Source organism: Silurus aristotelis, assembly GCF_946808225.1.
Source record: "Silurus aristotelis genome assembly, chromosome: 9".
NCBI lineage: Eukaryota > Metazoa > Chordata > Actinopteri > Siluriformes > Siluridae > Silurus > Silurus aristotelis.
In genome coordinates, this window is record NC_139582.1 from 19,695,262 (window position 1) to 19,722,664 (window position 27,403).

Genomic DNA, 27,403 nt, shown 5'->3' on the forward strand with positions numbered 1-27,403 from the left:
TGTGGTAGTGTAGTGGTTAGTAATGCAGCCTCTGCTATCTGACTCACCCAGTTCAATTCCTACCCCTTAGCTATCCTTTAAAATGTTTAAAAAGTTTTATAAAAGAACCAAAAAAGGTCCTAAAAATCAAGGTCTTGCAGGAGATCCTGTGGCTCAATTGGAAGAGCTTTGCCTCTGGGTTGAGACCTTGCTGGTTCAAACCCCGCCATTAGCAAGGCACCAGCATTAACCCACTAAACCATCAGGAAGGACAAGCTGGGAAGCTTGTTTAGAGCAGGTCTATCTTTCTTTTTTTTAACAGAAGAATGATAGACCTGCTCTAATCAAGCTTCCCATCCTGTTTTTTCTTGATGGCAAGCTTGATTAGAGCAGGTCTATCATTCTTTTCAAACCATCAACACAAGAATTTAATGCTAAAGAAAGATGTAGGAAGCAAATACAGATGTAAGTAGCACAAGTTAAACCCACATTGTAAATAGCAGAAAAATAGCAGGATTCGAACGAAGATCCCCACCAACAGCGATAACGTTAACCCATTGAGCTATTGGTGAGGACAGGCTAGGGAGCTTGTTTAGAGCAGGTCTATCTTTCTTTTCAACCAATTAAAAACAAAAATATATCGCTAAAGAAAAACATAGGAAGTGAATCCTGATCGTGACTGGCAGGCAGAAAGCAGGATTCGAACCCTGAACCCCACCAAAAGCAAAATACCGGATTTAACCCACTGGACCATCAGAGAAGACAGGCCAGGAAGTTTGTTTAGAGCAGGTCTATCTACCTTTAAACCATCAACACAAGAATATAAAGCTAAAGAAAGATTTAGGAAGCAGGAACATAACCGACATCGCAACTAGCAGGATTCAAACCCTGATCCTTACCATCAGCGAGTCACCAGCCTTAATCCAATGAACCATGGAAGAGATCAGACGAGGATGCATGTTTAGATGAGGCACAAGCCTTAAACCACTGAGCGACCACTGCTGAAAAGCATGTGTGCTTTTTGGAGGGTTCATACTTTGTTTAATGCCAGCGTAGTAAGAAAGAAGGCATGTAGGACTGGCTTTGAAACCTTATAACCAGCGTGGACTATATTAAGGACCATGTTCAGGCACAAGCCTTAACTCACTGAGCTACCACAGAAGTGCTTTTTTTTTTTTTTTTTTTTTTTTTGGTGGAGTTATCTTTCATTAAAGACCAGGAAATCAAGAAATTAATCCAACACAGAAAGAACAGAATTGAAATGTTTTCAGAGTGGACAAGGTCCAGAAGTTTTATTTACCAACACAGCAACCAGCTCGACCAGGAATCAAACTCTCAAACTCATCCTCGTGGGGACCCTGACAATAACCCACTAGGCTATCACATCCATCCATCCATCCATCTATCTATCTATCTATCTATCTATCTATCTATCTATCTATCTATCTATCTATCTATCTATCTATCTATCTATCTATCTATCTATCTATCTATCTATCTATCTATCTATCTATCTAATATGATGTGAGGTCCAGTTAACAGCTAAAACAGGTAGCGATAATAACTACTTTTTACTTAATGTTTGAGCCAAAACTTCTTTACTTTCACTTGAGTAAAAAAGTATAATCAGTACTTCAACTTTTACCCGAGTATTTTAAAACATGAGGATCTCTACTTTTACTTAAGTAAAGGATGTGGGTACTTTTGCCACCTCTGTTGTGAACCCACCTCTTCACACACCCTATCTGCTAAACACCTTCACTATTTATTTCATCATACATGAAAACATACCGCTGTAATGCATCCTTACTTTCTCAGCCCCATTTTAGTTTTCACTAAAGGCAACCACTGTGAGGACAAGCTGGTCGGACCATCAATTTCTTAGCTCAAAGACCCACAAAGATCCACTCATGAATTCCTTTTTTGTTTGTGGAGTTTATATTTCATTTATATAAACTCTGAGTGAAAAATGACATGACAATGAGCCTTTCCTTCATTTGAGTTAGAATTTGATTCTATGGTCAGAATCATGTTCAGAATGTTCTCCAATTCACTTATTTAATCCACTGAGCCATTGGGTACCACAGGTGTGCCTTCTTATATTTTGAACTATCAGGGTTTCCACTTATTTAGTTTTTTGTGGGAGGAGGTCTATCATTTTTATCCTTCTACTCTGCCACTGTCCTCCTTTTTTCCCCACTTTTCTTGTCTTGAGCCCATGTTAATACCTGTGACAGAACAAACTAGCAGTTACATTTAATCCACTGAGCATTACCACTGATTTTTATGGGTTTTATATTTCTATTTAAATGGAGCAATCTAATACTGCTGAAGACAGACCCTCAGCCAGGAAGAAAAAATAAGTTTTATCATATATGAAAAAAGTTCGGCAAACCCCCCACTCCCCAATTTTCCAGCTTGTGAAGAAATTTTTTTAAATCCTTTCTTTTCCCTTAACCAACTTTTGTTTTTATGGTGTTATGAACATTCACAGAGTTAAAACAGCTGGAAAAAAGTGATTCACAACCACACAGAAGAAAAATTGGTGTGGGGAAAGAAAAGCTCTTGAAAAAGCGGAAAATTCTGATCATAAATGGAAACAAACAGCAATAAATCGAACAGGTTCATTTTAATTGGGTATATTTGTTATTTTTTAGCTAAATAAATATCTATAATCATATGCTTAAAAACAGCTATGCAGTTACACAACGCAAGCACAGAGTAATTTGAGATTTTCCAGTCAGGGCTGATGAGAAAAAATTCGGAATGCAGTTTTGAAAAAAAAATTATCCACATACCCCAAATACACTTTTTATAGATGTAGAATTATTCATATAAAATGTATACGGTATATAACTATCCTAAATCTGTTATAGTTATTTTATATATTTATATATAGTGATTCTTTTAAGAGATAAACAATTTAGGAAGCATTGAAAAACGTACTGTAAATCTTCTCGATTGCTCAATACAAAATTAAAACAAATTTTGATTTTTGATCGTCAGTGATCTTTCAAGAATTTTTGCATTCAGATGTAACCAGTGAACAATGAATAGCGAGACAGCAGTAAACTCCGCAATTTTAGGACTTCTGCGTCTCACACCTTCACGTCCCACGGTGTATACGTTCCCGCCTCTGGAGGAGGACACTGAAACAAATCCAGATTTATCATGTTTTATAGCATAAATAAGTATCATTTTCTTCTTCTATTCCACATACTACCAAAACAGCACAGGCTGTTTAAACCTGGCTACTCGGGTCCTGATTCCTCATTCATCCTAGTTTTGTTGAAACCTCAGTATTATAATTGTGTATCTTCTGTCTTATTGCCTATGTTCAAGTGGAAAAGTCAAGTTCAAGTCCTGGTCAGTAAAATGTTTCTCAAGACGAAATCAATCTAACCTAAAAGAAATAATGTAGATATCATACAGATTTAGCATCCACTATGGCATGTCTTTAAAAAAAAAAACTTTGACAACGTACAAGCTTGGTGAATCTGTCCTCACAAGCGTTGCGTATTTTCTCTGGTGTAGCGGGGCTGTCCAATCTAAACGGTCCTGTAAGGCCTGACTCAGCCCTAGCTGCTGTAATAGCATCTTTGATAGCATAGAAAACCGAAGCTGCCAGGAAGAGCGGGGGCTCCCCAACTGCCTAAATAGAGAAGAAATAAAAGGATATGCACAATAGTGAACATATATTTCCACAATTAGAAACTTAATAATCTTAAAATAATATTTTTTATACTTCGGATATGTCAAATAGAGTAGTCTAAGTCTCTTATATACAGTAATCCCTCGCTGCATGCTACATTTCCTAAAGAAGAGCCAATGACTAAAATATTAGACATACATTTTAATCATCCATGTTGTTGCCTGTGTTTTAGATCTATTAAAATTGACTTTATTTATAGACATACTTGTTTGTGTTACTGTTTAATTTAGAAAGAAACACATTCAATAACTAATCCAGTTTTTTAAAAGATGGCTCCTCATGGCTATGCCACAAAGACCTTTCTTGGATAACCAAAACCGCTTTGACCAAGATCGAAAGTATTACCTTGGAAGAGAAGATTGCTTTTTCATTCGGGGAATCTCTAAGTAGTGAGACCTTCAGTTCAGTTGGAATGTCTCCAAATGCAGGAATCTTATACATCCCAGGTCCACGAGTGTACAGGTTCCCTTGGGGAGAGTATCGTAACTCCTCGAGTGTAAAAAGTCCCACGCCCTGCATGAACGCACCCTCCACCTGCACATGAACATTTAAACAAAGTGTTGTTAAGCCAGGAAGTCACTTTGAGAGAACAAAAAACCAAAACTATGATTACCTGACCAATGTCCAGGGCTGGGTTCAGACTTTTGCCAACATCCATGACAATTGATGTATGCAAGTTCTGGATAGGTGTAAAGGAGTGAAGATGTGGATAATTTTGTCACCACACGTTAACACATCACCAACACATAACATGTAAGACCACCTGTATTTATCACAATTGGCAGAGATAGACAAAACCAAAACCAAAATTTTTTGTAAGAACTATAACAATTTTTATCCAAATGGCTTGATGTTGCCTATAAATGACAAAATTATTTAATAATAGCAAATTCATGAAGGGTGAGAAGGTCATTTTTACCTTGTGACTGCCAGTCAGACAGTCTATTTCCACCACTGAGACCGCTACACCGTAAGAGAAGTAGTTAAATGGGCGGCCTGAATTCGTTTCAAAGTCATAACCGATATCTGGGGTCCTGCAAAATCAGAGGGAATATAAAATATACTGAGGTTAATAGTATAAAAAAACACTGCTGTTGATTCAATATACATTTTTTCACATACTTATAAAACCCATTGGCTGATAAGTTCACCCGGTCAAAGTAAGCTGCTTTCACCTACAAAAAAACGTTATGAGGTAATTAAATGTTTTGCTTCATATACAGAAACACCTACATCAATTTAGATTTGATCACTATAAAGATTTTTGCCAAATATAAGTCAAATTTACAAACCCAGTCCTCCCAGCTTCCTTTTGGATCCTTGGCTTTGTATGGCTCCAGTCTCTGTATTAGCTTCTGGCATGCGTTCTGTGTAACATTATAGGATTAAGTATTATTTCATGTATTCAATTTACATTCATTTCAACCCACTTAAATATAACAATAGGTAACATTATTATCAGAACCAATTCCATTATTATGTAATTCTTTCTATGCTGGCATTAAGTTGGCATTACGTTCTCTTCAGATATAAACTGTGTATTATACATTTAATTGTTGTAGATTAGAATTTACAATGCTTACAAAGACAGCCATGCCATTGAGGTCCGATGCGGCAGATGCAGCAGTAGGGCTTGTGTTTGGGACTGTGTTAGTGCTGGTCTCACTGATGTGAATCTTTGTGGTGGGGATTCCCAAAGTACGACTGGCAACCTACGAAGCACAACCACATATGCTTTTATACCACTGCTGAATGGAGATACAGCAAAAACACACATCCTTATTATTTATTAGATAACATTACTGACATTATATCCAATTTAAATGGTTTCTGCAGGTTTCACAAAGTAGGATTTTTTACTTTTAAACCCATTAGGAATAAAATTTGTTAGAAACTGGCCTTAACCTCTTTAACCAACTGGCCTAAATTCCTTTTTTTTTTTCCTTCAAACCGAGAATTGCAAAAATTGCACTTTCCAATAGCTAAAATCAATTCCGTTTCAGATTTGTTGTACAATGATGCAAGACAGATTTGCGCCAATAAGAGAAAGATGATTGGCTGTTGCATGTGGGTCTCATTTGTAGTCGTAATACAATTATATTTGGACTAGCGAAAGAAAAAAAGAAACACTAAAGAAACAAACTAAATAAAACCTATTCTAAAAGTGCTGTGGCAGCATTGCAATAAGCATTAAAGGAAGCATTAAAGGAAAATTAAGACGTGTTTAAAATTATTTAAAACCTTGAACAGCGATTTGATTTTTTAAGGCAAAAAATTTACATATATTTATATTTTATATATTTTTTTAGACCTTTAAGTCCCCACAGAAACCCTGAGGAACACCTGAACTTTTCAGCCAAATTCTTACCCCAAATCTCCACAACAGCAAAGTTTAAATGGGGATGCATTGTGGAATTAGATGTTCAAAAAGCACCTACATATTTTATGGTCAAGTGTCCATAAACCTTTTTTTTTGCATATGTGTATAAATTGTTCATATGTGAATATCAAATCTTATAGCAATCTCTTAATTTATAATAGTGGGACAAGTGTGTTTGCCTACTGCAGCAGAGGTTCATGTACAAGCCCTGGTTATGTGCATCTCATTTTGATTGTGCTTACCTGGACCATTTTAGTGTGCAGTCCTTGTCCCATTTCAGTTCCACCATGGGTGAGAAGGACTGAGCCATCTGTATAGATATGAACCAGTGCTCCTGCCTGGAAAAATATCAATACAGTCAATACACACAAAAACAAAAAAAACCCTTGCATAAATATTCACCACTAGTACTGAAATGGCCTCAATATATATCAATGATGATATTGTTTACAAAATGAAACATTTTCTAGAAATGATCGACATTGGTTATTTTGGATTTTGTATATAAAAAAAAAGTGACAAGATATTTTAAGTCCCATTTGGAATTTTCAAAAGGCATGCATGCTGGACATGTGGACACTTAAAACAAATGACTCAAAAAGCTTTATGGTTGAAGGAAAACTTGGTTGAATGGATCATTCTGAGAGCAAGATGTTCCAGACTACAAAAGATGTGAGGACAATATCCCCCAACACACTACCCCTAACCACTGCTACACTATAGTAGAGGTCGACCAATTAATCGGTTTTGCCAATTAATTGGCACCGATTTGTTTGCTGGAACTATTGGATAACGGCCAAAATCCATACCGATAATTTTTTCCGATTAATTATAAATTATCTTTTGATTAATCAGTTATTAGCAAGTAAAAGCAAGCAACCTAGTTATCAATATTGGTAAAATCAACTACCTCTACACTGGAGTGGTTCTAAACCAAGAATGATCGACATACTGAAGAAATCACATGCTCACAATCTGAATAAAGTCGATTTCAATTACAGGTTGTATCAATACAAAATGCAAAGTATTGTATAATGTGAAAAGAAATACGACCTGGTTTAGAAAGGCTGCGGTGAAACTGATGCCAAACTTTGTGGGAATGATGGACAAGCCTCTTTTGGTCCAGCGATTCTGTCTGGTTCACAACAACAGCAACAACATAAACATTCTTCCCTTTTCTGAATTTGTTTTATTATTAAATAAGGCGATGAGATGAAACTTAAAATGCTGTAAATGTTTTGTAGCAACTCACTTGTTATACTGTTCCACCTTGGCTTTCCGTTGGTAGAAATCTGAGATGGTTATACATTCCTCCCAACAACGATGTATGGTGAACTGGTCCAGACACTGGTTAAAGGGGGTGTTGTCCCCCTGCTTATACAAGTTTAACTTCCTTACCTGTGAGTTCAAATACACACTGGTGTAAGTGCGAACAGAAAATGATATGAAGTCTTAAATTCTGATATCCCACACGGAACCTGTTCAGCAGGAAGACCACAAGACAGAGCCACATCACTTATCCAACTCTCTGCCACCATCATCCCCTGAGGCCCACCGAAGCCACGGAATGCAGTGTTGGAAGGCAGATTGGTTTTACATATGTATCCTGTCCCACGGATGTGAGGGATGTTATAACAGTTGTCCATATGGAAGAGTGCTCGTTCCATAATCTAAAGGAAAGGATTATAAATGTATGCTCTTATGCCAAAACACATTATAAGCGTAAATGTCGTGCTCCTGACTGATACTCACAGACAGGGAAAGGTCCATTGAATTTCCTGCATTGCTGTAGTAGGTTACCTCAAGAGCCATGACTTTTCCATCCTTCTTGAATCCAACCTTCACAAATCATAACAGCAGATATGATAGGATAAAAAACTATAGGATATCTTCTTTCATCAGTAATGATATAAATTCTATATTATATCCACGCCAACTTCTTACCTTGTAACGTCCAAAAAATGGGTGCCGGCCTCCAGTAACCAGCATGTCCTCATCACGGTCCAGCATGCACCGGACTGGCCTTTTGACTCTACAGACGGTATGGTGTAACCGCTCAGGTATTTATTTATCAGGTAGGTATTTCTAAGTACCTTTGACTAAAACAATAAATATTTGTAAACACAATTTATGGTTCTTACTTATAAGCAGCAACAGCCACGACTGATGAGAGCATGGTGCTGCGGCTCTCTTTCCCTCCGAATCCTCCTCCCATTCTCTTAACTCGACACACAACGTGACTAAATGGGACTCCTAATGCTTTGGCCACAAGAGCCTAAAACATATAGTAATCATTGCCATTCTGAAATAAAATTTAAATTTCTAAAGCAACCTCCTCCACATTTTATAAATGAAGAAATCTATTTTTATTGTTGACAGTAAACATTGTAAATTACACACATGATGCCCTGATAAAAAGTTCAGCAGAAGCTGAGAATTTTGAATGATTTACTGACTGATACCAGATACCTGATTCCCACTTAATTTGTACCTATTTATTTTAACTAAGTTCAAAAACATACTGAATATACATATAAACTATATGGACAAAAGTATTGGGACTACTTTTCCAGCCACATGTCATGCCATGTCAAGTTTATTTCTATAGTGCTTTTCACAATGGACATTGTCTCAAAGCAGCTTTACAGAATTTAAGAATTAAGGAGAGTGATGTGTATTTATCTCTGGTGAGCAGCCTGGGGCGACTGTGGCAAGAAAAAACATTCTTAGATGTTATGAGGAAGAAACCCTGAGAGGAACCTGACTCAAAAGAGGAACCCATCATAATTTGGGTGACATCAAGACTGTAAGTGTGTTAGAGTGTGGTTCTTCCACAAAGTTGGATACACACAATTGTATAGAATGTCTTTGGATGTGTTAGCATTACATTTTCCCTTCAATCAAACTAGGAGAACCAAACCTGTTCCAGCATGACAATGCCCCTGTGTCCAAGGCCAGCTCCATGAAGTTATGCTTTACATAGATTGGACTGCTATAGAGCTCTGATATCAACATTACTGTACACTTTTGGGATGAATTGGAATACTGCCTCCTCACCTTACATCTGTAAATGATTTTATTAACACCCTTGCGGTTAAATGAGCACAAATCTCTAAAAAAATCTATTGGAAAATCTTCCCAAAAGAGTGGAGGTTAATTTAACAGCAAAAGGAGACTAAATGTGGAATGGACTAATCAAAAGGCTCATACTAATCTTATGCCCAGCTGTCCACAAACTTTTGTCCATATAGTGTAAGTAGATACATTGAGTAAACTATACATGATTCGTATCTGACAATGAAATATATGAACTGCGCATCTTGTTACTTGTGTTTTTGTGGCTGCCTGTGTGGACACGAACAGTTCCATTTCATCTTCTCCTCGAGGGACAGCCAGTGTGCAGTTTGTCTCCAAGTAAAAATGTTCCTGTCCCCCTATGTGCATTTCACCTGAGAACACAATCGAAACGTCAATCAGAATGCAGACAATGCCATCATAGAGGTTTAGAGGAAGTGCAGTTTTTTCCAAGGGGTTCTGTGAGGTACTTTTAACATTTTGGAACCTTTTTATTGCACGGTTATTTTGGACTGAACCAAAAAAGGTTCTTTATGGCAGCTTCTTTTAAGAACCATTTACTGAATGCTTCTAAAAACAGTTCTTATAAGGCATTTTATTTTGGTTATTCCTCACACCTTTTTTAACAGTATATACAATATATACCTTAGTCTGGAGCAAACATCTCGAACTGTGAAAAAAGTTAATCCAGTCTTTAAGAGTATCTTCTTCTTCTTCTTTCGGCTGCTCCCATTAGGGGTCGCCACAGCGGATCATCCGTCTCCATACCACCCTGTCCTCTATATCTGCCTCTTTTACACCAACTACCTGCATGTCTTCCCTCACCACATCCATGAACCTCCTCCTTGGCCTTCCTCTTTTCCTCCTACCTGGTGGCTCCATCTTCAGCATTTTTCTACCAATATAATTCATGTCCCTTCTCTGCACATGTCCAAACCATCTCAATCTCGCCTCCCTCACCTTGTCACCAAAACATCCTACATGTGCTGTCCCTCTAATAAACTCATTTCTAATCTTGTCCATCCTCGTCACTCCCAACGAAAACCTCAACATCTTCAGCTCTGCTACCTCCAGCTCCACCTCCTGTCTTTTACTCAATGCCACTGTCTCTAATCCATACAACATCGCAGGTCTCACCACAGTCCTATAAACTTTCCCTTTCATTCTTGCAGATACTCTTCTATCACAAATCACTCCTGTCACTCTTCTCCACCCACTCCACCCTGCCTGCACTCTTTTCTTTACTTCCCTAACACACTCTCCATTACTTTGCACTGTTGACCCCAAGTACCTGAACTCCTCCACCTTCTCCACCTCTTCTCCCTGCAACCGCATCACTCCACTGCCCTCCCTCTCATTCACACACATGTACTCTGTCTTACTCCTACTGACTTTCATTCCCCTTCTCTCCAGCGCATATCTCCACCTCTCCAGGCTCTTCTCAACCTGCTCTCTACTCTCACCACAAATCACAATATCATCTGCAAACATCATAGTCCAGGGAGACTCCTGTCTGACCTCGTCCGTCAACCTGTCCATCACCACTGCAAACAGGAAAGGGCTCAGGGCCGATCCTTGATGCAGTCCAACCTTCACCCTGAACCAGTCTGTCGTACCTACTGCACACTTTACTGCCGTCACACTGTCCTCATACATGTCCTGCACCACCCTCACATACTTCTCTGACACACCTGACTTCCTCATACAATACCACAACTCCTCTCTCGGCACCCTGTCGTACGCTTTCTCTAAATCCACAAATACACAATGCAGCTCCTTCTGTCCTTCTCTATACTTCTCCATCAACATCCTCAAAGCAAATAAGGCATCTGTGGTGCTCTTCCTCGGCATGAAACCATACTGTTGCTCACAGATGGTCACCTCTTCTCTCAGCCTGGCTTCCACTACTCTTTCCCATAACTTCATGGTGTGACTGATCAACTTAATTCCCCTGTAGTTACTGCAGGTCTGCACATCTCCCTTATGCTTAAAGATCGGTACCAGCACACTCCTTCTCCATTCCTCAGGCATCCTCTCCCCTTCCAGAATCCTGTTAAACAATCTGGTTAAAAACTCCACTGCCATCTCTCCTAAACATCTCCACGCTTCTACCGGTATGTCATCTGGTCCAACCGACTTTCCATTCTTCATCCTCTTAATCGCTGCTCTCACTTCCTCCTTACTAATCCTATCTACATCCTGCTTCACCAACTCCACATCCTCCAACCTTCTCTCTCTCTGATTTTCCTCATTCATCAGCTGCTCAAAATACTCCCTCCATCTTCTCAACACACTCTTCTCACTAGTCAACACATTTCCCTCTCCATCCTTTATTGCTCTAACTTGCAGTACATCCTTCCCAGCTCGGTCCCTCTGCTTGGCCAATCGGTATAAATCCTTTTCTCCTTCCTTAGTGTCCAACCTCTTATACAGTTCCTCATATGCCTTTTCCTTGGCTTTCGCCACATCCCTTTTACCCTGCTGCCGCATCTCCTTGTACTCCTGCCTACTTTTCTCATCACTCTGTCGATCCCACTTCTGTTTTGCCAATCTCTTTCACCTAATGCTCTCCTGCACTTCCTCATTCCACCACCACGTCTCCTTGTCTTGCTTTCTATTTCCAGATGTCACACCAAGTACTTTTCTAGCTGCCTCCCTCATCACTCCTGCAGTAGTTGCCCAATCATCCGGCACCTCTTCACCACCACCAAGCCCCTGTCTGACCTCTTCCCTGAACCTCACACTACACTCTTCCTCCTTCAGTTTCCACCATCTTATTCTTCTTTCAAACCTTACTTTCCTCCTCTTCTTCTTCGCCTCCAAAACCATCCTACAGACCACCATCCGATGCTGTCTAGCTACACTGTCAGGTTGCATCTCCTACACAGAAGATAATCCACCTGTGTGCACCTTCCTCCACTCTTATACGTCACCCAATGATCCTCCTTCTTCTTAAAATACGTGTTCACCACTGCCATTTCCATCCTTTTAGCAAAATCTACCACCATCTGCCCTTCCACATTCCTCTCCTTAAAACCATACCTACCCATCACCTCCTCATCACCTCTGTTCCCTTCACCTACATGCCCATTAAAGTCTGCCCCAATCACCAATCGTTCTTTCCTAGGTACACCATCTACCACTTCATCTAATTCACTCCAGAATCTATCTTTCTCCTCCATCTCACAGCCAACTTGTGGAGCATAGGCACTGATGACATTTATCATCATCCCTTCAACTTCCACCTTCACGATCATCACCCTATCAGAAACTCTCTTCACCTCCACTACACTCTTACTGTACGCTTCCTTCAGAATCACCCCTACACCATTTCTCTTCCCATCCACACCATGATAAAACAGTTTAAACCCACCTCCAATGTTCCTGGCCTTACTCCCTTTCCACTTGGTCTCCTGAACACACAACACATCTACCTTTCTTCTCTCCATCATATCAGCTATCTCTCTCCCTTTACCCGTCATAGTACCAACATTTAAAGTACCAACCCGAACCTCTACTCTCCTACACTGCTCCTTTTCCTGCCGTCTCTGTAGACGCCTTCCTCCTCTCCTTCTCCTCCTTCGGCCAACAGTAGCCCAATTTCCACCGGTACCCTGTCGGCTAACGATACCTGTGGCGGTCGTTGTTAACCTCGACCGATCCCGTATGAAATTCTCATTTGTGATCCGCATATTTGATTTGGCACATGTTTTACGCTGGATGCCCTTCCTAACGCAACCCTCCCCATTTACCCGGGCTTGGGACCGGCACTAAGAGTACACTGGCTTGTGCCCCCCTAATGGCTGGGTTCCAGTCTTTAAGAGTATATTAATGCTAAAAGATTTAAGTGCTATAATACCTTGTATGATGGTATCAGACTCCTGAAAGCCCTGCACAAGATCTCCTTTCTCTATAGTTCTCACAGGCTGGAAGAAGGACTCGTTGGCAATGGCATCCTGAACAAGAGAAGATGAAAGAAGATTGGACATGTTTAATATTACTCATAACTAATGTACAGTACACATGAAGTTTGATATAATAATAAATACAAGATGTATTTGAGTATTTTTGTGCACATTACTTTGGGCTTCCGTATTTAATATCCACTATCACCACATTATTCATACACTTTATTGGCAAAGGTTTGCAGGCACTATACTGCAAGTATTACAGTATAAACCAAAAAAACATTGTCGTCTAGGTCCTTTTTTCTACGGCTGTCTATGGTTGACAGATCACTTGAGAAGAAATGATTCATGCCCATATGATAGAACAAAAGGTGGGAATTTATGTATATACATTAAATTGTGTCAATTTACATGTAAAAAACTTTTTTTTCTACTTATTCATGCTTGTTTAGTCGTAGAAAACACTAATCACCTCTGGAAGGTAAACATATACAAAAAAAAGTAAATCATTGAACCCACTGTGGCCAGTTCTACGAATTAAGAGCCATATTATGCAATAGTAGCCAATGAACGAAGCCAATAAAAATCCAATCCTTTACTGACTGAGGTTAATTATTATCTGAACGCTTCTGATAACATCCCAGTCCTGTCATAACCTATAACCTATACACCATTCAGGCATAATTTTTTTGACATTATAACAATATGACAGGTGAAGTTAATAACACATTATCTCTTGCCGCCTGTTAGTGGGTGGGAAATATTAGGTAGCAAGTGAACATTTTGTCCTCAAATTTGACGTGTTAAATGCAGGAAAATTGGGCAAGCGTAAGGATTTGACAAATTGTGATGTCTAGATGACTGGGTCAGAGCATCTTCAAAACTGCAGCTCTTGTGGTGTGTTCCTGGTCTGCAGTGGTCAGAATCTATCAAAAGTGGTCCAAGGAAGGAACAGTGGAGAACCGGTGACAGGGTCACATTGATGCATGTAGTTAGCGAAGGCTGGCCCATGAGATCCGATTCAACAGACGAGCTGTTGTAGCTCAAATAGCTAAAGAAGCTAATGTTTTAAATGCTCGACAGGTCAGGACTGTTTTGGCAGCAAAAGAAGGGGACCAACAAAATGTTAGGCAGGTGGTCCATACACAATATGGAAAAAGTTAATGGAACACCTGACCTTTCCAACCATATGTGGTTCTTCTTCAAACTGTTATCACAAAGTTGGCCCGCACACAACACTATAGGGTATCTTTGGAAGTGGTAGAATCAACTACACCTTTCGCTTGAGCTAGACAACAATGCCCCTGTGCACACAGTCAGCTCCATGAAGATATTATTTCCATGGGCTGGATTGAACATGTTTGGGATAAATTCGAATGCTGACTGCACCCCAGGCCTCTTTACCTTACCTACATAATTACCTGATTTTAATAAGTTCCTATAATGTCCTATTTCCTTACAATGGGGCAAGATAAAACATGCTTAATAACCTGACCCTTCCAGTATTACAGAAACTAAACAGTGTTTGTATGTTGGGCGTGTGTTTTATTTAAACATGCCTATATAGTGAGATCTTTCAAAAGTCTCAAAAATGCCTCTTTGTAATTTTCTCAGAATTTTAAAGGATAAAATTGCGTCTTTTTGAGTCCACCCTACTTTTACCACATAACATCTGTTGTATTCACTTCATAGAGGAAATGGGCAGAACAAAGCACTTACACTGCATATTTTGCTTGCTTTCTAATATTACATGTATACTTTTATTACATGCATTAACGTATTATGTCACAGCGTTAAAAATAACCTTCTTTCTAATCCACAAGTGTAAGGCTTTTGCGAGGTTTATAGACAATTATGGAACACTTTCATACCTGAATGGTGATGATCACAGGCTGGCATTCCTCATATGAGATTTTCACAGCTTTGGCTGCTCTCTGGGCATGGACTTGTGTGTCTGCTACAACGGCTCCCACAATGTGACCCACATATGTGACCTAAAAAAATTTAAATAAAAATCATGAAGACTTACATAAAAGTTGATATGTCTAAATGTTCAGTTTTGCCCTTTGGAGATAAAATCAATTAATGTTCAGACACTCATTATTCTACATTGCTTCATTTTTAGAGACTTATGACGCAGGTAACCTTGTCTTCAGCGAAGACAGTTTCATCATAAACAACAGGTCCAGTTTTATTGCTGCCAGGGATGTCTTTGGCAGAGACGAATAGAACCACTCCTGGAAGTGCCATGGCATCATCAGTGTCAATAGATCTGCAGTGTAACACAAACATGATTAATGCCAAGCGATGCAGAAAGTACGGCAAATCGAATCGAAGAATAGCCTTTATTTGTCACATATACATTACAGCACAGTGAAATTCTTTCTTTAGATATCCCAGCTTGCTCAGAAGCTTAGCCATGATACGGTGCCCCTGGAGCACAGATATTTGAGGGTTTTACTCAAGGGCCCAAGAGTGGCAGCTTGGCAAGCTTGGGGCTTGAACCCCCAACCTTCCAATTAGTTACCCAGCACCTTAAGCACTGAGCTACCACTCTCCACAACAACATGCACTTTTGCAGATGGTCGAATGACATCAGTATTATGTTTATGGTGCAATTCTGTTGCAGTAAATCACAATATATCATCCAGAATATTATATATATATAATACACACACACACACATACCCACACACACACACACACACACACATACCCACACACACACACACACACACACACACACACACACACACACACACACACACACACACACACACACACACACACACACAGGTAGTCCCAGAGTTAGGATGGTGCGACTAATGATATAGTATAAAATGGTTCTCATCATGTACTCAACCTGTCAAGCAACTTCACTAGTGACTCCTTGTTTCAACATGCCATACTATATTAGTGGCTTAGAGCCCAATTACCAAAACATAGCGTATACTGTTATAGAAAATAAATTATTTATGTAAACCCAATGCACTATAATAGGACATGCTTCTGTCAGGGATTTTTCTTGCGATTGTGATCTGTAGCTTGGTCATTAAGGATCTATATTTCTATGTGGATTTTTGGTAATGTTGCTGTGTAAATATTTGTGAATGTTCAATGGTACATTAGCTATACAAATAACATTTAACTGAATTGAAATTTTAACTTGCTGTATTTGGCCCAGTTTGGAATTCAAAACAGAGCACAAGTGAGTGCATCCACGAGTGGATCTAAGTTTGAGCATAAAATCAAAACATATATGCATTTATTGGCTGGATTTTCTCCAAAAAAAAAAGGACTTTGAACCTGTCAACATATATAAACTGGCAAACAAATGCTCTATATGCAATAAAAATGGAGTCAATAAGCCCAAACACTCAATTTCAATTGACCACATATCGCATGCTGCTTTGACATTTGGTATTTGTATTAACATTTTGAAGTTATATTTGCATTTCTAGAAATGTTTCCAATGTTGTGCATGTCATGTTACTGTCCTAATCGTCACACTATTCTACTGACAATATATTTTTTAAAGTTTAGCTGACACAAACCATCGGAAACTAGTATATGGCATCTATGTTCAAGGCATATGACAAGGTATTAACAAAACAAGTGAAACTATGTTAGGGAGAACTTGATTCACTGTGTAGTGTACAGATGGTGGTCGTATGCACGCTCATACTACTACCCCGCCCAGAAACACAAGCAGTTTACTGGCAAAATTAAATCAAATTTTTGATAAATAATGGCTACATTAGCCGATTTGCATGGTGGGCTGAATGCTTATAATTGACAGGCTGATTAACCACATGGAGTATATCATATCATATTATAATTCTTCCCTATGGAGAAATTTACAGAATTCTTTAGCAGTCCTTCAGTATAACTTTCTCAGCATGGCACAAGTTCAGCATTCTCAACAATTAACCACCAAACAGTTTGGAAAACCATCTCAGTATGGAAATGTGCCAACTGAACTACAATAATATTGATTAATTAGTCATTACAAAAAAAGGTACTGTATCAGTGCTGCTTTTGATACAGTTTGCATATGAAGGGGTATAAAGGTGAAGTGTAGCATAGGGGTTATAGTCACCGACCATAACCCCTAAACCCTAACCCAACCCTATCACTAAAACCAACTCAAACCCAACCATAACACTAAACTCTAACCATTAACCCAACCCTAACAAAAACCCCAAACCCAACCCAAATCCAAACTCCTTACATACTATTCTCCAATAAATAGAAGTATGACTAAAAGTGGTTTTTGGTGTATTTTGTGTTTTTCATTTCCTGATTCTGGCATTTCATTCGGAGAGAAATATCCTAAACAGCAAATATGCCACACAACCAGTTTTAAATGAAATGGAAATGATTATTAATATTAATTCATTTATATATTATTAATATATAAAACAATAAAATAAAACAAGCTTGTGGCCAGTTACTAGCAGCGACTCATTGTTAAACAGTAGCTTATGCTTCTCAAGGTTTCAAGAGCAAATTCTACAAAAAAGAATCTCTAAGATACGTTTAGAGTAAATGAAATGCAGAATATGTAACAGATTCAGACACAGTTAAATTGACAAAAATAATGTCAATTAAAAGCTAGCTTAATTCTAGCTATAATTACTCACTTAATATAAGCATGAGCTTTAGTGCTGGTTACAATCGCCAAACAGAGCTCGTTCTCAAAGCGAGGAATATCGTCACAGTAAACGGCCTCTCCTGTGGCCTGCTTCAGAGCTGACAGGTGCATAACAGGACGACCCACCACATCAACTGGGTTCTGACCAGCAGGGACTACCTATATCACAGAAACAGTGCACAATCATATATTATATGTAAATAAACACGCGTGAATTTATGTTTCTTCTCTTTTTTTTAACTCAGATCAAATATGTATACCTGGTAGAGCTGAACACTTGTTGGAGAATCCTGGTGACTAATTTCAATAGCAGTAGTATAATCTGGCTGGACATCCTCCACCGAGAGGTACTGAAGAAACACAAATAGGCAGCTTTAAAAAAAATTTTTTTAATTCATAATTAAAAACATTGTTTTCAGGTATTGATTAGTGGTAGCTATGAATTTCAGGTGCGCAGATTCCAGAATGTTTGAATAGAAATTCGATGATCATAAAGATTTTGAAGACTTTGTGAGTCAGGTGAAGATCAACTTAGATATCATTCCCACTTAGAAATATGGGTCATTGGAAATGAAGCTTTATTTTGAGTTATACGTACAGTGTCGATAACCGTAGCCTTACCTCCAGAGCTAGTTTGTGCTTTACAGTAAGGTAGAATTTGAAGAACAAGCTGATGGTCAGGGTGCGTCTATATGCCACCATCCCACCCGGTGCGGAGGGAGATAGCGCCATCTCTTCAGCTAATAAACAGCAGGCATCCTGCATCAGCTCTTCATTCCACTGCCTTTAATCGTGGACAAAGGAAGAGAAGGACTCAATGCATTTCCTTTGTGTGAAGCATTGTGTTATATATTGTAGTTCTTAACGCTTCCTTTTTATTGTATTTTGCTCCACAATCAGTGTAAATGGTGGATTGTGATTGTTTGAAAGTTCAGGCGTAAGTTCAGGGTTGCAGGAAGTTGGCAGTTAGATCAGCATTTAAAAAGATAATAAACACAGAGTTGGTTTTACGCATGCTTTGACTTATATGGGAAATACGGCGATAAATGACACAGGATAAATTTAACGGACTAAGAAGAAAACAATCAAATGAGAAATAGAACGGGAAAAAAAAAACTGCACCAGGAGTTAACACCAACAGCTCCATTATTCATCTATCGCTCTCATAACTGCATAAACTGCATTCAAATAAATGTGATCTTGTGGCAATACTTTATCTTGACATTCATGCCTTTGTGTTGCACTCAGCAGGATCCTTGTCCCGATACACACTTTCTGTCTCTACTCCATTTGCATCGAGCTTTTCCCTGTGACCTAACATACAAAATATGAATCAAGTTCAAACACTGTTAGGAGGCAGATTCATGTTTTTTTTTGTAACTGCAATTTAACAAAATTGTATTTTGTGTCTTGGTTTGCAGTTTGATATTTTTTTTAAGTGATCTGAGGTTTATGAAAACCCTGGTCCTGAAGATTCATCTGTCTTGTGCATTTAATTCAATTCAATACAATTCAATTCAATTCAATTCAATAGTTATTTCACAATAGACATTGTCTCAAAGTAGCTTTAAAGAATCTAAAAATTTGAAAACAAATGAACTTATATTTCAATTTGTGTGTATTTATCCCTGATGAGCAAACCTTGAGAGGAACCAGAATCAAAAAAAGAACCCATCCTCAATTGGGTAACACCAAGAATGTGATTATAATTCACTAAAACACCAGATAATGAGAAATATCATGAGCACTTGAAGGCGTGATTATGAGTAATGTCCTTTCTACAGTCTTCCACAGTCATTTGGATTTGTGGAATAGGGAGCTCCAGAGCAACTCATGTGCTTAACATATGAGATCATTATAGATTGAACACCAACTCCTCCATTCCAGTGCCAATCAATGTTTTCCTGCTATAACTTACCCATTTCAGCTTTCAAATAAAGGGATATTAAATAGTCTGGTGGGTTAAAGCGGGGACATAAAATGTGCAGGACAGAATAAGGTGGACCAAGACCAGGGTTAGGAACCTGAAGATGAAAACCTGTGTCTACAGCATCTATATTACCTGCCGATAAGTCGGACGCATGTTGTTGTGGCGAGTACAGTTACAGGGGCCATTCCTCCATAACTGAGTCGGATGTCCTGCACTACGTTGGAGCCCTCTTTGAAAAGCACATTCATCCCACAGGTGACAATAGCGATATCGTCCTCTTTCCGAAGCGACTGCTTAAAGGCTGAGCAATATTGGCCCTGGTATACAAAAAGTATTTTTTTTAATATGCATTTCTACACTGTATTGACTTTCAGGCAAATCTAACATGAGTCAGATGTGTTGCATTTTGTGATAAAACAGACCTTTTTTGTGTATGGAATCTCAATAGACAACAAAATTTCCTCTGCTTTCAAAGCAGTTTTTCTGTAGCCTGTGAAAAACTTGTCATCCATCTCAAGCACACGTTTGCCCTCTGCCAAATAGAAAAAACAATATATGTATCCATAAAATAACCCAAAAGTAGTTAATATACATGCAAAATGAATGAAATAATAATTAATATTAATTTATTTTGGCAGAGAAAAAGGCACTGCATGACGATCTTACACTACCACCAGCTAAGCACACGATAATATCAATTTGCAGTTTCAGTCTCTTTTTACAGCATACACTATAATTTGTAGGTTTGGATAGCCAGTCAACCTTTGATCTGTGAAATAAAGGTTTACCTTTGGACATCAGAGTTAGCTTCGAACCCACGGCCATGAACACAGGGTTAAGGTCTGAGATAGGACTTGCTGTCATGATATTTCCACCAATCGCCTGACAGGACATGCATGACATTTAGCAACACACACACACACACACACTCTATATATATATATATATATATACACATATATACAGTGGTACCTCGACATAGGAGTTTAATTCGTTCCGTAACCTTGCTCGTATGTCAAATTGCTCGTATTTCAAAGCAAATTTCCGCATTGAAATGAATTGAAATGCCATTAATCCATTCCAGCCCCCAAAAATGCCACCCCAGTTGTTTTTGTTACGTGTTTTTGAATAAGAATAATTTATTTATAAATGACAAATATTGTATAAAAACATAATAAAAGAGAATGTAAAGATATAATAAGGTTTTATTCAGTTTATTCTCCTTGGAGATGAGACGACTTGAGCTAACGAAAACGCCGGTGGTGTGTGTGTTTGTGTGTGTGTGTGTGTGTGTGTGTGTGTGTGTGTGTGTGTGTGTGTGTGTGTGTGTGGAGGGGGGGGTTTAGAGGCGATAAGCGGAGGGAATACTCGTTTTTTTACTATCACTCCTGTACACTACGTATCTCTAAACTTTTAAATATTTACTTTTTCTTCTTTGCTTATCCTTATTTTCGTCACAATCTTCGCTTTCTGGCTTCGATTCGCCATCTAGCAGCGGCGTCTCGAGCTCGTACCTCAAGTTTTTGCTTGCGTATCAAAGCAAAAAATCGACCGAGTGACCGCTCGTATCTCAAAAAACTCGTATGTGAGGGCACTCATATGTCGAGGTACCACTGTATATATATATATATATATATATATATATATATATATATATATATATATATATATATATAATATCTAAATGACATACTGCAACATTTCGAATCTGTTGTCCTGCAAACCAGTAAAGCTGCTCGAGTACGGCCCGGAAAACCTCCGTTTTGTGGTTGGGTAAATTCTTTACCATTCCCCAAAGCTCTTCCTTCAACACACTCAATGTCACAGAGGCTCCGACCTCAATCCCTAAAACACGTACACATGCAGTGTTTTCAAGTTGTTTGGGCAAAGTGCGGAAACATGGCGTGATATTTAGTTTTGGGAAATCGCAACAAATTATTATCGATGTCCGTAGTACAGGTCTAAAAGAAGGTCTAAATTTTTTAGATAGATTGAATAAGAGCAGTGAAAATCAAACTGTTTAATAATACGAATGCATGCACTGACGACTGCAATTACACAATTACACAAATGACATACATACCAGTCTCAGTGTACTGGATGTTGTTGAGTTCCTGGATGTAGCTTGGTGCCAATATTACAGGGAACAGGAAGTTCTTGAATTTCATCTCAATTCCTTGAAAGGAAAAATTAGGTAAAGACAAATAGCACCAGAATAAACCGTCTCTACCAAATCCTGTAAATGTTTTAACATCCATACTATAATATTATGAAACAACACTTTTTGCTGAACATCTCACCAACTTCAGTGTTCCCCACGACCAGCTTGGCTTTAGGATACAAAGCTTTTAGCTCCAGGAGTTCCTTCAGGGTGCTAGGCTGAATCCATAAAACTCTTTCCCCAAGAAATCTCAGCTGTTGTGGTGGGTGCTTGGAAAGACTCTGTAGAACATCACATTTCTCTGAGTTTATTTAATGTGAGATTAAATGGAAAGTTATTTATGCAGAATAGTTATAAAGCAATTTGTGTTCTTTCTGCAGTAGAACCAGATGTTGAATGTACCATCAGTTCTGGAGGGAAAATGATCTCTTGGGTTGGGTCCAGTGGCATAAATTCTAATGGGTCAAACAGTTGAACTGAATGTTTTGGATCTTCCTGTGAATCATATGGAAAATAAATAGACCAATAGGATCGTGTTTGGTAGAATAATTAGTTAGGTTCTCTTTTGCATTGTGTAACACAGAGAATATGACTTTTTTTTGTACAAATATGTGATTTCCTCAAGCTTCCCTAACATGCAAGAATGCCTTGATTATTACTCACACTGACCTTCATTATGTCTTCATTGTTCAAGCAGCACCCTTCAGATTTTCCTTTTGCTCCACAACATCCTCCATTCTGGTTGTACCAAAATAAAAATGAGTTGTATTAAGTGTCTTAAAATGGATCCACAATTTAAACCCCAATCACAAGGTCTATTCAAATTTGATGTAAATCTGAAATAGCTTTCTATAGAAAACATGTGAAAACGTTATTGTATTGACATTTTTTACTAAGCCTATATTGGTGGGGCAAGTGGTCAAGGCTCTGGGTTACTGACTGGAAGGTTGGGGGTTCAAGCTGCCATTCTAGGGCCCTTAAACCTCTGTGCTCCGGGATGCTGTATCATGTCTGACTACAGCTTCATAACATCACTGAGATTTGCAAAGTCACTGGGCTGTATTGTATATATGACAAGTAAAAAAAATCTCATTCTCAATAGTCCACATACTTTTAAACATATAGAGTACATCAAGTTGCTTGAGTTGTCAAGAGGATTAAATTAACCCTGACGCCAAGTTGGGATGCCAGTGCATTCTCTTGGACAAATTTCTTGTGGAACTCCTTGATCGAGGCTTTGGCACAGAGTTCAAACTTAAACACTGCATGACGGCATTGTATCCTTTTATTATTATTCATTACGATTTCCATATAACACATTAAGGTGTATGAAGAGGCAATTCATTCATACCCCTTCATACAACAATACTTGTGCATCAACCTAAGCATTATATTACCTTGGTAAAGGTCTTGTAGCCCTCCAGTATAGGTCTGTACCCAGTGCAACGGCACAGATTACCTGTATATATAAACACCAGGAGAAATGCGTTATTTTGTTTAATTGCAATTACGCTATGATGTGTTTGTCCGTATCTTAATGATTGAGTCTTCCTGAAATAGCCATCAGTATACCTTGAAAGGCCTCCTCGATTTCTTGCACTGTAGGCTGGTAGTTGTTTCTCAGAAGAGCGTACATGGACATGACAAACCCTGGAGTGCAAAAGCCACACTGGGATCCATGAGCCTTTGCAATCCGTTCCTGTCCAAACACAATACGGTATAACATGTATACATTGAATGATGTTTGCCAGTGGAGTCATAACGGATATTTGCCCATTGAGTCATCAAGAGTTACATAACAAACCATTAAAATGTAAACAGACTAATGAGGCACCATATTAAAAATCATACCTGAACGGGATGAAGTTTTTTAGCCACACTGCCGATCCCCTCCACTGTAGTGACTGCACAGAGATGCATTGAGCATAAAGGCGCCAGACATGCATTTATAGCATGATGACTGCAACAAGGAAATCAAGGACAACTTACTTTTTTAGAGGTTAAATATTTATACAATGTACAGTCTGTCAAAACCTTCGTTTTATTAATAATTCAAAAGTTCTGGTCTGACAGAAACTGAATAATCTATAAATCAACATTAGCAAATCCACTGCCTTCATTTACTAGGTGCAGTGCAACATCCATGAAAATGACCAATCAACACTCTGTATTTGTATATAAAAAAAAAAAAAAGATACACAATCTTGTTCTTTTGTGGATAGAACTTGGAAACCATCACGGTGCAGGCGCCACATCCACCTTCAGCACATCCCAGTTTGGTTCCTGTTAAACCTACTGAGTTTTTTAGTATTAAGGAAAACCAAAGCGAGATCAAATATGCAAAAGCTGGCATTGACTTTATAATGCACATAGTCTGAATGACTAAAATCTTAATAAAAGAGCTTTAATCTTAATAAAACTAGGTTTACCAAACTATTATCAAATCACACAATATGAACACATTTGGATTGTTTTTTGTTCACTTTCACATCAATTCATAAAGACGCATTGTCCGGGTCTGTTTTGGTAAATAAATAAAAATGCCCACTTCTTTATATTTCCCTCTTTCTGGCATTGATATTTTAACCCAGGTATCTCATTTTTTTAAATAATTGTATAGTAATGGTCCGAATTGAAAACAAGTACTGAAATTTGTACAAAATTATAGATTTTTTAGAGGTGGATCTTAGAGGGTGGTCAGTATAATTACTCCAAAGAAAAGAAATGGTTTTATCCACAAACTTCTTTTTAACAGGAAGCATCAACATGGTCAAAACCCCATCATCACACAAGTAGATGATGACCGGATGGGATTTGGGACACTGATTACCGAGTGAATATTGAGTATTGTAAATCCTACAATACCGACAAATACCAGTCAAATGATATTGGCACGAGTGGGGATTAATCCCCACCTAAATTGACTACTGTAAAGGCAATTTAACTTCAATTCTTTCAGTGCAGTGGTCAGACATTGGCTTATCACAGTATGGATACGAATCTATCATTTGCGAAAAAAAAATCCTGGAGATAAAAAAATTTGTTAAAATAATCTGACTTTCCTTATCAACTTTTTGTGTCTTTTGTTGCACATTCTGTTGTGGCTTCTTCTAGTTAATCAACATGGAGTTCAATCAGTAAAACGAATCATTGGTCACAGGGTTTAATGCCATTATCTCAAAAAGGGGAAAGTTTTCAAACACTTTCATTGATTTTTCTGAAGACTAACAGCGCTGCTCAAACAGAACTGGACAGATCATTTTCTACAAAATTCTACTGCTGTTTTATTTCACTGCAAATATATTCTATTGAACTGTATATTTAATTCTATTTTACAACCCATCAAATGCTAAAATCCGTTTACATTTTGTACAGAAATTTCTCTGTACATCTCATTATTTGCATTAAAAGCACAGATTTGTTTTTCGTCATATTTGCTGAACCAATAAATCATTTTTTCAGTGATGTCGAAATTTAGTCGATGTTTTTTTTTTCATGTTAATAAAATACATTTACACAATAAATAATAATGATTTGTTTTTGTAGATTTTGTTGACACAGAATTTTTTTTTATTTGGACTCACTTTTTCTGCTTTTGGAATTTTATTTAGCATGGATCTTTTAAAAGGGGTTGGGCTTACATTTTTATAAATTTACTTTAAAGAAAATGGGGCGGTACTATGCAAATTAACCGTGCACACAATATTAACAATTAAATGCCCCTGATAAGGTGGAAGCAGCAGCTTATACTGAATAAATGTTAATCCTTATGCATAGGTGTATGATTTGGTCCAGCCGTCTATCAGTTTAAAGAGTTAACAAGATCTATCTGACGAGGCGGAACGTTCCTTTGTTCCACCTTAAAATATGTATAGGTTCCATGATAAGTGTCATATCTGTCAACACACACACCCATTTCAATGTAACCTGTTTTCCCAGATACCATTTTAATAACAAACAAAATCTTTTCCTTGCATGCATAAATACATTTATTTCACATTAATATACTGATTGCATTTTGTCACTCCTTTTCTTGATCAGCTTTGATAAGTGATGATTTACACTGCCTTAATGCTTGTTTTTTTTCTTATTTATAATCATGTTTAGAATATATTTGTATACAGTAAGCATTATACACTAATTAGGTTAGTTAGTATTATTGATTATATTACCTTACAATATTTTTGTATTGCAATAAGTGGTAGTTACAATACAGATGCGTTTTGCAAGAGGATACACTTTCTCCTGAGAAAGCTCAGCAGTGTCATCTCAGGCTCTGCATTATTTTCAATGATCTATATATATAAAAAATAAATAAATGTGCACAAAATATGACTTGACTTGAATCACATACTCTGTCAAATGCATTTCTGGAACCTACCTTTTTGCCATTTACAAAGAGAAGTAAGGCATCTCGGGGGGTTCTGCTTATTTCCTCCATAGTCTTCAGCAGGAGAGACTTCAGCACATGTCATGCACTTTCTCACCAGGGCACGTCATATATCTACTATTATATAGTCGCCCCTTCCTCGGGATCGCTCTGCGCATGCGCAGGTTGCAATGTAGCTTCGAGATCTACCGAATACTTTGCATGTTCTAACTTGTTCGTGTTCATCTTATAAGTATTTTTTATTAATTATTACGTTATAATTATAGTTACAATTGCCCCGGGTAAATCTTTTTTTTTTTTTTTGTGGTGCAGATGCCCAGGTGTGACAACATCAACTCTGGATCTAGAATGATATAAGCTACTGAGAAGAATAAAACAGAGCTGAAATACAAACATCCTGAGACTATTATTTTAACGTTAGTAATAACCTCCTGAAATGTGATGTACATGTACACAAATATTTCGTCCACAAACCTCCTTATTCAAATTATATATATTGTATTATATTATATTCTTATTTCGGCCTCTCCCACTAGGGGGCGCCACAGCGGATCATCCGTCTACATACCCACCTGTCCTCTACATCTTCCTCTTTCAACCCAACTACCTGCATGTCTTCCCTCACCAAAAATATAAACCTCCACTCTCCTACACTTCTCCTTTTCCTGACGTCTTCCTCCTCTTTTTCTCCTTATATTATATTATCGGGTAAAATATTTTATCACGATTAATCGCATGATTTGTCACAAGTTAACTAACGATTGATCACAGCTAAATAGCACATTTTGATCTGTTCTAAATGTACCTTCAACTAATACTTTTCAAGTTTTTAATACTCTAATCAACATGTGCATGAACTAATATCCTTTATGCCTATGCATATTATTCGTTAAAACCAAACTTAACATGGAGCATAAACACAAACTATTCTTGTAAATGTTTTAAAGTAATTATGGTGTCATCAGGAGACCAAACAAAACTTTTGCTATGTTTTCAAACGGACAATTTAAATTTTTTGGATTTTGGTGCAATTACTAACACGTCAATAAAAACGTGTTAAATATGTTTGATATTTCACATTTTTTAAAGTAGACACCTTTTGCTTTTATAAAACCTTTATACACTGTTGATCTTCTCTCATAGTCACCTAAAAGGGTTTTCCAACAATCTTTAAGGAGTTCCCAGAGGTGTTGAGTGCTTGTTGGCTACTTTTC

The 27,403-nt window shown here is 37.9% G+C and overlaps 1 protein-coding gene across 2 annotated transcripts; it reads right to left on the reverse strand.

The window, feature by feature from the left end:
- Positions 1-2,911: 2,911 nt before the first annotated feature.
- xdh (xanthine dehydrogenase) lies at positions 2,912-26,320 on the reverse strand. 2 transcript variants are annotated; one of them, XM_083551195.1, is made up of 36 exons: positions 26,181-26,320; positions 26,037-26,094; positions 23,998-24,094; positions 23,651-23,759; positions 23,372-23,498; positions 23,197-23,258; positions 22,469-22,537; positions 22,202-22,294; positions 21,939-22,080; positions 21,722-21,814; positions 21,332-21,483; positions 20,427-20,520; positions 20,061-20,170; positions 19,771-19,955; positions 18,330-18,492; positions 17,969-18,058; positions 17,698-17,867; positions 15,200-15,326; positions 14,926-15,048; positions 13,006-13,102; positions 9,399-9,520; positions 8,213-8,346; positions 8,016-8,103; positions 7,824-7,910; positions 7,550-7,741; positions 7,324-7,469; positions 7,125-7,206; positions 6,314-6,409; positions 5,275-5,403; positions 4,984-5,058; positions 4,814-4,866; positions 4,611-4,725; positions 4,305-4,370; positions 4,037-4,225; positions 3,464-3,631; positions 2,912-3,128 (listed from the first exon to the last, which is right to left on the reverse strand). In XM_083551195.1, the coding sequence occupies exons 1-36, from the start codon at positions 26,238-26,240 to the stop codon at positions 3,078-3,080; spliced, it is 4,014 nt and encodes a 1,337-aa protein (XP_083407321.1). In that variant the 5' UTR covers positions 26,241-26,320; the 3' UTR covers positions 2,912-3,077. The 2 variants fall into 2 exon arrangements, 1 of the variants encoding a protein (XP_083407321.1); XR_014535247.1 differs by lacking the exons at positions 2,912-3,128; positions 3,464-3,631; positions 4,037-4,225; positions 4,814-4,866.
- Between the last annotated feature and the right edge of the window lie 1,083 nt (positions 26,321-27,403).

Coding starts and splice junctions, on each gene's coding strand:
- xdh (XM_083551195.1), bottom strand. CDS start 26,240: ATGGAGGAAATAAGCAGAACCCCCCGAGATGCCTTACTTCTCTTTGTA. Junction 8,347..9,398: donor AGGCAGCCACAAAAACACAA/GTAACAAGATGC, acceptor TATATGTTTTAG/GCTCTTGTGGCCAAAGCATT. Junction 4,371..4,610: donor GTCTGACTGGCAGTCACAAG/GTAAAAATGACC, acceptor ACACCTATCCAG/AACTTGCATACATCAATTGT.